General features: G+C 31.0%; 1 protein-coding gene across 1 annotated transcript in view; it reads right to left on the bottom strand.

The window, feature by feature from the left end:
* Window positions 1–5,024: 5,024 nt before the first annotated feature.
* LOC119589985 overlaps window positions 5,025–10,000 on the bottom strand; it is a gene marked incomplete at its 5' end in the record, with an annotated part of 88,186 nt that continues 83,210 nt past the window's right edge. The window contains 1 exon segment of the mRNA XM_037938675.1: window positions 5,025–7,261. Within this exon segment, the coding sequence (XP_037794603.1) occupies window positions 7,039–7,261 (223 nt within the window).

The raw sequence follows: 10,000 nt of genomic DNA, 5'->3' as shown, positions 1-10,000 counted from the left end.
CTCACACATACCACACAAATCAATAAACCAATACTTGGGGAAATGAAATTATGAAATATTATTAAGTAAAATATTTATATAAAATTAATAATATATACCTATATTAATAAAATGAATTTTTTTTTAAATTAAAAATAAAAATTGAAAAATTAATTTAATATATTATTAAAAATTTACTATAATTTAAAATAAATTTTATGTTATTATAGATATACAATATATATTATTATAAATTAAAAAATATAAATTAATATTTAGTTATATTAAATATAATTAATATTATTTATTATTTATTGTCTATTATATAAATCTAGTAATATAATATAAAATAGGGGGTAAATATAAATGTTTATTTAATTTATTAAATTTAATATCGCCATTTTTCCCCTTTCCTTCATTTGAAACTTATTAATATTACTCATTTCTTATTTTTTTAAATACCAAAACAATTTAATATAATAATATAATATAGTATAATATTATATTTTAATAAAAAAATTTTACTAATAATAGGATATTTACATATGTTGTTATGAAACATGTGTGGTTGGTAGTAATCTGTTGTAATATAATTAATAAATATATATAATATATATATATATATATATAAATTAATAATAAAATTTAATATATATATATATATATATTATATTTTTATATATATAGTATATAATATATTTTTCATATAATATAATATATATATATATATATATATATATATTTTATATATGTATGTATATGTATGTTTTATAATATACTTATATATATTAATTATATATATATATATATCTATAATTTTATATATATTTTATAAATATATATATATATATATATATATAAAATATATATATATTAATAAAATAATATATATTTTATATACTATACATATATAAAATTTTATAATAAAATTATATATAATACTTTATACATACATATAATACATATAAACATATACATATACATACATAAAATTATACTATATATATATACATATTTTATATATATATTGTAACACTTTTACTATACTCAACCACCAACATCATACTCACTAATATTTAATACACTAAAAAAACACCACAAACAAACATACAAAAAAACAACAACAACATTTAAAATATTTTATATATATTATATATATATATAATATATATATTATGTATATGTTATATACATACTATACTATAATATATATATATATAATATAATATATATATATTATTTTTATATATATAGATATATTTTAATATATACATATTAATTATATATATAAAATTTATATTATATATAATATATATATATACATATACATAATATATATTTTGTAAATTTTATATTATACAATATCAAAAAATACCATATATAATATTAAAACCAAACAAAACAAAAAACAAAAAAAAACACAAAGGGTTTTTTTTTTTTTGTTTTTTTTTTTTTTTGTTTTTTTGTTTTGGGTTTTTTTTTTTTTTTGTATATTTTTATATATTATATATATATATATTATATATATATATATATATATTATATATATAATATATATATTATATATATATATATATTTTATAATTAAAATATAATATATATTTATATTATATTATATATTATATATATTATATATATATATCTATATATATTATTTATATATATATATTATAAATATTAATTTTAAAAAATATATATTGTATATATTATATATATATATTATTTTTATATATTGTATTTTTTTGTGTGTGTTGTGTTTTTTTTGTTTTTTTTTTTTTTTTTTTGTTTGTTTTTTTTTTTGTTTTGGTTTTTGGGTTTTTTGTTTTGTAATATATATATATATATATATATATATATATAATATATATTTTACTATATATATATATGTATATATATTATATATATAAAAATATAATATAATATATAATATAAATAATATATTATATAATATATTTATTATATAAAATTATAAAATACATTATATATAAATATATATAATAATATATATTATAAATTTTTATTATAAATATGATATATTTATAATGTGTTTTATATTATCATAAAACAAAACACAAACACACACCACAACACAAAAACAACAAATAAACAAAAAAAAAAATAATAAAAAAAAAAATAGAAAAAACACACAACACACACACACAACACACACACACACACACACACACACACACACACACACTATATGTATACAGCAAGTAAAAGAAATGACAGCAGTACACTTACATATAGAATCTAGAGATTTTCATTAATTATACTAAAAGTGCTATCACAGCTGTTATATTCACCTTAGAATATATAATCAGAAACACAAAATGTATAATGTTTTTTCTATTGTCATTAAAATGTAGATATAACCTATGTACAACATAAAGCTTAGCAATTCAGGAGGAGGAGGAGGAGGAGGAGGAGGAGGAGGAGGAGGAGGAGGAGGAGGAGGGGAGGAGGAAGGAAGGAGGAGGAGGAGGAGGAGGAGGAGGAAGGATAAAATGAAGGAGGAAGAAGAAGAAGAAGCAGAAGAAGAGAGAGGGAAGGGGGAAGAAGGGGAAGGAAGTGGGGGAGGATAAGGGGGAGAGGAAAGATAAAGGGATAATAAGAAGAAGAAGAAGAGAAAAAGAAAAAGAAGAAAAAGAAGAAAGAAAGAAAAGAAGGAGAAAAAGAAAAAGGAGAGGGGGAAGGTAAAGAAGAGAAGAAGAAGAGGAGGAGGTGGAGGATAAAGAAAGAAAAAAAGAAGAAGAAGAAGAAGAAGAAGAAGAAGAAGAAGAAGAAGAAGAAAGAGAAGAAGGAGAAGGAAAAAATGAAGGAAAACAGCTTGCCACTTTTTCAGATGCTATGCTGTTCAAGTTATCTCAGTTTGAATATCTAGAGTACAACTACATTCAACTGAGCAGTGTTGGATTTTCTGGGCTAAGGAGAAGCAAAGAAAGTTGATGACAAGAATCTCAGAGATGAAGAACATGATGAAATAAAGAAATAAAGATAACTATAAAATGACAACAAAGCTGATATATCAAAGACTAGTTAATGGTTTCAAAGAGCTGCCACCATCTGCTACATTACTCAATATACATTATATTGCTGTGCAAAAATTATATATTGCATCCTGTCTATGGTTCAAAGAAATACCCTACCACTTACTTCATTATGTTTTTGCAGCTCAAAATAGCTTATGGCATCAAAACAATAATTAAAGATTCAGGGATTTGCCAATGAAATCCTGCTTCTTTATCTACCAATTTTTAAAATATCAAAAATAAAGTTCAGTTTGTAATGTCTGACTGGTCAATGGAACTTTTAATGTTCAAAGCACAAGTGTAAATAAAAAATTAGATACACTGCAGGTATAATTAAACCATATTGTTGATATAGTAATATCTTTTAAAATATCTTAAATATGCAATTCAATTTTTGCTAACTCAAGAAATTTGAAAGCTGCTGAATACATCAATTATCAGACAAAGAGAATAAACAAATAAAATTGGGAATCAAGCACTTCCTGCAGTCCAATCCAGTATCACTGACAGTGAAAAAATATTAAGGGTCCCAACATTTTTTTGAAATATCCTCTTATTCAGGAACTCCCAGGAATAATGTGGCTGGCTAAGATAAGTATTACCAAACTTATTTCTTAGGATTTGTCAATAGTGCTGAAAGAGAATCCATGCAAATGTGTATGCTTAATTTAACCTATCAAACCTATTGCATTTGCCAAATCTTTTGTAAATAACTTTTAGTTAGTAAGCATATTAAATATCTATACAAAAATTATAGTTTTAGTCATTACTTTTTACCAATATACTAAAAATAGTGATGAACTGGACATATATACAGCAAGCTAAATGGCACTCATTGGGGTGAATTTTTCTTTTTGCAAATACTTGATGAAAGATTAATATAAGCTGTTACAAGTAACATCAATATATGCATTTCACTTGTACAAATCTAAATCTATTCACTTCTCATGAGAATGATATACACAGTAACATAGAATTTGGTATATTAAAAAGTCTAGGATCCGTGTTACAGTCACTGCCTCCCCACACAGATAGTTTAACTTTGCCAGATGCTTTTCCTACATCTGGGCAGTTGGCTAGGATGCAATTACACTAATTACATTGTGTAATGCATTTAAAATTTCTCTTTATGGACAATTAAGGAATAAAATGCATGAAATATTTTAACAATATCAGTTTTGATGGCTATGGGAAGCAATGATGCTGCATGGATGGGTAATGTGGAAGGATGTTATTTTGGTAATATGGCTGGAAGTACAAAGCTGCCAGAGAGAAGACTGGAAATAAAAAAAATCTAGAGTGGAAGAGCTATTTGAAAAATATTTAACTGTTTCTCAGGTATCACCCACAGACACATACATAGATATATTTATATTCATAATCACAAATATGTTTCCCTTTATAATGCATGTCTCCTTACATACACGATAAACATAAATACAAAATAAACACTAACCAAAAAAAAGAAAACAAACTAACAAACACAAATCTACATGCAAACCAATGCACACACACACACACACACACACACACACACACACACACACACACACACACACACACACACACACACACACACACAAACACAAACACACAGCACGCAGGCACACACCACGCACGCACGCACGCACCACACACACACACACACACACACACACACACACACACAACACACACACACACCACACACTCACTCTTTCTCTATCTCTCTCTCTCTCACATGGATACACACATGCATGCACGCACACAAACACGTACACACTCACTCAAAAAAACACACACACACACACACACACACACACACACACACACAGCACACACACACACCACACACACACACACCACACACACACACACATCACACGCACACACACCATGCACCCACACACCACACACATCACGCACCATGCACACCACACACACACACACACACACACACACAACACACACACACACAACACACACACACACACACCCACAGCAAGCACCAGCATAGGCACACACGCACACGCACACACACACACACACACACACACACACACACACACCCACACACACACACACACACACACACACACACACACACACAAACACACACTTTTCCTAACTTTTCATGCTTCTAAAATATCTTTGTACCTTGTAAAACATGGCTGTGAACATTAAAATCAAATTAAATTTTTACATGAACCATGAAAATCTATTTTCTGTTAGGCACTTTGTTTGCTTTTGTTAAGAAAGATATATTGGAAAACAAAGCTGCAATATACAGTTTCTAAACCTAGGATGATAAATAAATAGCCAAAATATACTTTCACTAAATGTAGCATCTAAAAAAGTGCCATTTGCAAAAAAGTTCATTCCTGCACTTCATCAAGACAAGTCGTACCACAATATTAAATAAACAATATTTAACTGGAACACTATGTAAATGGTAATATATGTAGCCTTTTAGCATCCAATGAGACATGGAAAACATCATACTTGGAGCAACTTGCAGTTGAATTTTCAAGCATGAATGTTATATGAGAGCAGCAAAGTATGGCAGGAAGAAAACTAAACGCTTTCTGTCTATTACACATTGTGAGCACTTGAAACAGAAACACAAAACTCTTTGTACATAAAAATCACAAATATGGTGCCAGGTAATACATGATGAATATTATTTAAAATTTTCCAACATGCAGTTCCATAATTTGCTATAAAAACTGGTCTCTGATGGCATCTAATGTAATGGCCATTCACTTCCAAATACTGGTACACAGTCATAGTTAAGAACAAAGTCTTGTTAAATAAATAACAATGATAATAGTCTCTAACTTATGATAAATCACTGCATATTAAAGCACTTTTTGACTGCTAAAGGAAGCTTTCTTATTTCTTCCAATGAGAAGGTAAATATCCTGATTTCTTAAAACATGCTAAACCAGTATGTGAAAAACAAAAAGCATCTGAAACTTTACCTATGAAAATTCCCTTCTGGGGGAAAAAAGCTCCTATAGTGTCCTAAGAACCAGAGATAATTAACCTAAGCACTTACTCTTAACCCACCGCAAAAAATCACCTACTTTGTTTATTTGAGCAAATATCTATTTAGAAAATATAATACCTAAAAATGTTTTATTGCAGACTTTCCTCTCTTATAAACTACAGTGGAAAACCATAATAATATGTCTGGCAATAAGCACTAATAATATTGCTTAAATGTTCAAATGAAATATTTCACAATACAATATTAGAACTTTACAAGGCAATTGACAATCTAAATGAGATCAAACACTTACAAAAACTATATATGAGTAAAGTCTGTGTTAATCCAAAGCAAATGAAGATTTTGTTTCATTTGCTTAGGGTTTACAGACAATTCTCTAAAATAATAAATATCTTTCAACATTCAAGAAAATAAAAATTCACTGCATATAAAAATCATATGATCTTTTTCTCCTTTTTCCATTAAACAAATAAAATATTTAAAAATTAGAGTAAATGAGATTTTCACTATGGTAAAATATGTATGTCACAGTCTGGATTAAAGTATACACAACTTTCTTTTTATAGTGATAAAAAAGAACAAGGGAAAAGCATCTGGAAAGGTATTTGGAAAAAATCTGTAACAAACTAAAAGTGATATAATACAGAAATGACATACCTTAGTTAGGACTAAGGTAATCAGGGTGCAGTGGCAGCATACATGCATTCCATCAGCTTATTAATGACTTCCAAATTTCCTTTAGCAAGTACTCACTTCACAGTCAACCACATGTATCATGACAGGAACTAACTATGTGAGTGCTAAACTAGTAGCTTTTAAGTATTTTCAAGATGAGATTCTCTCTGAGATATTATAAGCACAATTTGATCACCACCACATAAACCGCATTCAAAATTAATAAATCAAGGAGTTGCAGGTATATGTTAATAATTAGGTGATGAAACTTCATCAAAACTGATACCCTTGCAGTACACTTTCAGGAGAGATAAATGCAGGTTTACAACTATCAGCTAATTAACTACTAAAAAGGAAATCACCTCAGAGGGGGCGTGGCATGAAACATCCCTTGAGAATATTTCCTTGACTGTCCTCTGCCACAACCTCAATATGTGTATCTGAAGGCCAGTGTGCCACCTGTGCCCAAGGCAAGTGCAGAACTGGTGGCGGGGGTCGAGTGACAAATTCCCAGTGGTGGAAAGCCATGGTGTGGAGGTCACGCAATTCTACTACCCGTATACCAGCTGTACTGCACACAACAGATCTGTAAATAAATGATAAGTTACTAGGTGGAGGAAATCATTATTCTTTTTGTAAAGTATTCCAATATAGCTGTATATTAACAAACTTGGTTATAAGCTATGATTACCATAAGCACAACTGGAAAAAATTAATTGCACATCTGTCTAAATCGTCCAGCATACTGTTTTAACATAAAACGGATTGAATACTGCATTTCTTATGGCTTCAAATAACTATGAAACATGTCTTTTGGAAGTATAAAATAGCTAATGAAACAAAGCAGGCATGAAAGAAAGAAAGAAAAATTCTTTAGTATGAATACAGCTGACCCTTCTTAGTGAAAAGAACATACAGAGACAATTTTATATCAGTAGACGCGGTGTTTGGACTGCCTTTGATTCTGTTTCCTAGCATCTACGTCCCTTACAATATCTCATCACAAAGCTTCTATGGCATTTAGCATAATGCATATTTTTGAAAGATACACACAAAGCAAAATAAACTAGCAAAGTTAAGCTATTAATTCTAATCATGTTTCTTCTCCAGATAACTGATTTTTCATGCATAATGATCATGATCATATTGTTTTTAATTTTAAGACAAGACCTCAACAAAGTGAAGACTAAAGATCTAAATGCTGACATTGCACATAAAATAAATTCTCCTTGTAATTTTTTTCAGTCATAATTTATCTAGATAAACCTCAATATGGCAAAATTCAAAGCAAATGAAAGACAGGCTTTCACACCATTTTCATGGATCTTATGTCTTCTCCTGATTCTTTAAAATAAAGGGGAAAATTTTATCTGCCCAAACAAAGCTTTTAGGGAAAATCACAATTTTGTAAAAAGGGAAAACAGGGCAAATTTTGAGAAGACAGCCTAAAATGAAAGAAAAAAAACCCTTCTACAGTCTTTAAATCTTGCTTCAAACCTTCCAGCACAAAAAAAAAGGAAATGCACTGCAGTTTCAAAATTGTCAAAAGGGAGGGTCACCCGGGAAATTCACACAGTTTGGGGCAATGCCCAAATTTTTTAAGGGCAGGGCCCAAATTTACGCTATCAGAAGAAAAAGAAAAATTTTCTTATACACTTGAAATTTTCCCCAAGGGAAAAAAAAATTTAAATCAATCAGTTTTTGGGGAGTCTTAGAAAAGTGAGTGTGATAAAGGTTATTTTAAAAAGGGGGGGTTTGTTTATCTAAATCTTCAAAAACCTTTTTCTCTACTACAAAAATAATCTAAATTGTACAAAATCATACACAGATAATGAAGAACCAGAGATTCAACTTACAGTTTCATTATTTACAATCTAACACAAACATTCCATTTTAAAACCCCAAGCCGGGAGGATAATGAAAAAATAAAAAGGGGGAAAAAGCTGTGCTCATAAAATCCCCAGTGGCAAAAGGGGGAAAGTCTGGGAAAAAACTCCCAATCAAAAAACCCCTTTTATTTTCCCCCATAAAACCATTAATATTGTGCAATATCAATTTCATCTTAGACTGATGCCTCTCTCTCTCTCTCTCTCTCTCTCTCTATTCCTCTTCTCCTCTCCCTCGTTTTCTTTTTTCTCTGGGCTCTCCCCTCTTCTTCTCCCCACCCCTTTACTCCTCTCTCTTTTCCCCCTTTCCTCTCTCTCTCTCTCTCTCTCCCCCCTTTTTTTTCTCTCTCTCTCTCTCTCCCTTTCCCCTTTTTTCCTTCCCCTCTCCTCTCTCCCTCTCTCTCCCCTCTCTTCTCTCTCTCTCTCCTCTCTCTCCCCTTCTCTATCTCTCCCTCTCTCTCCTCTCTCTCTCTCCTCTCTCTCTCTCCTTTTTTTTTTCTCTCTCTCTCTCTCTCCTCTTTTTTTTTTTTTTTCCCTCCCTCCTTTTCCTCTCTCCCCCCCCCCTCCTTCTTTTCTCTCTCTCTCTCTCTCTCTTTCCTCCTCTCCCTTTTCTCCTCTTCTCCTTCTTTTCTCTCTCTCTTCTCCTTTTTTTCTCTCTCCTCTCTCCTTTTCTCTCTCTTTCCCCCCTTTTTTTCTCTCCTCCCCCCTTCTTTTCTCTCTCTCTCTTCCCCTCTCCTCGTCTCCCCCCCCTCTCCTCTCTCTCTCTCTCTCTCTCTCCTTTTTTTCTCTCTCTCCCCTTTTTTTTTTTTCTCCCCCCTCCCTTTTTTTTTCCTCCCTCCCTCCTTTTTTCTCTCTCTCACTCTCTCCTTTTCTCTCTCTCTCACTCTCTCCTTTTCTCTCTCTCTCACTCTCTCCTTTTCTCTCTCTCTCTCCCTTCTTTTCTCTCTCACCCCTTCCTTCCCCCCCCCTCCTTTCTCTCTCTCCTCTCCCCTTCTCCTCCCTCTTTTCTCCCTTCCTTTTTCTCTCTTCTTCTCTCTCTCCTCCCTTTTAATTTTCTCTCTCTCTCTCTCTTTCCTCCCCCCCTTTTCTCTCTCTCCCCTCTCCCTCCTTCTCTCCCCTCTCCCCTCCTTTTCTCTCTCTCTCTCCTCCTTTTCTCTCTCCCTCTTTTTCCCCCCCTTTTCTCTCTCTCCCCTCCCTCTCCCTCCCCTTTTTTTTCTCTCTCTTTCCTCTCCTCCTTTTTCTCTCTCTCTTTTCCCTCTCTCCTTTTCTCTCCCTCCTCTCCTTTTCTCTCTCTCTCTCTCTCTCTCTCCTTTTTTCCTCCTTTTCTCTCTCCTCCCTCCTTTTTCTCTCTCTCTCTCCCCCTTTTTCCTCTTTCTCTCCTCTTTCCCCCTCCCCCTTTTTTTTTTTCTCTCCTCTCTTTTTCTCTCTCATTTTTTTTT

This window comes from Penaeus monodon, chromosome 26 (assembly GCF_015228065.2).
Source record: "Penaeus monodon isolate SGIC_2016 chromosome 26, NSTDA_Pmon_1, whole genome shotgun sequence".
Classification (NCBI taxonomy): Eukaryota; Metazoa; Arthropoda; class Malacostraca; order Decapoda; family Penaeidae; genus Penaeus; species Penaeus monodon.
The sequence above is the reverse complement of the archived record's forward strand: the minus strand, read 5'-3'. Positions and strand labels throughout refer to the sequence as shown.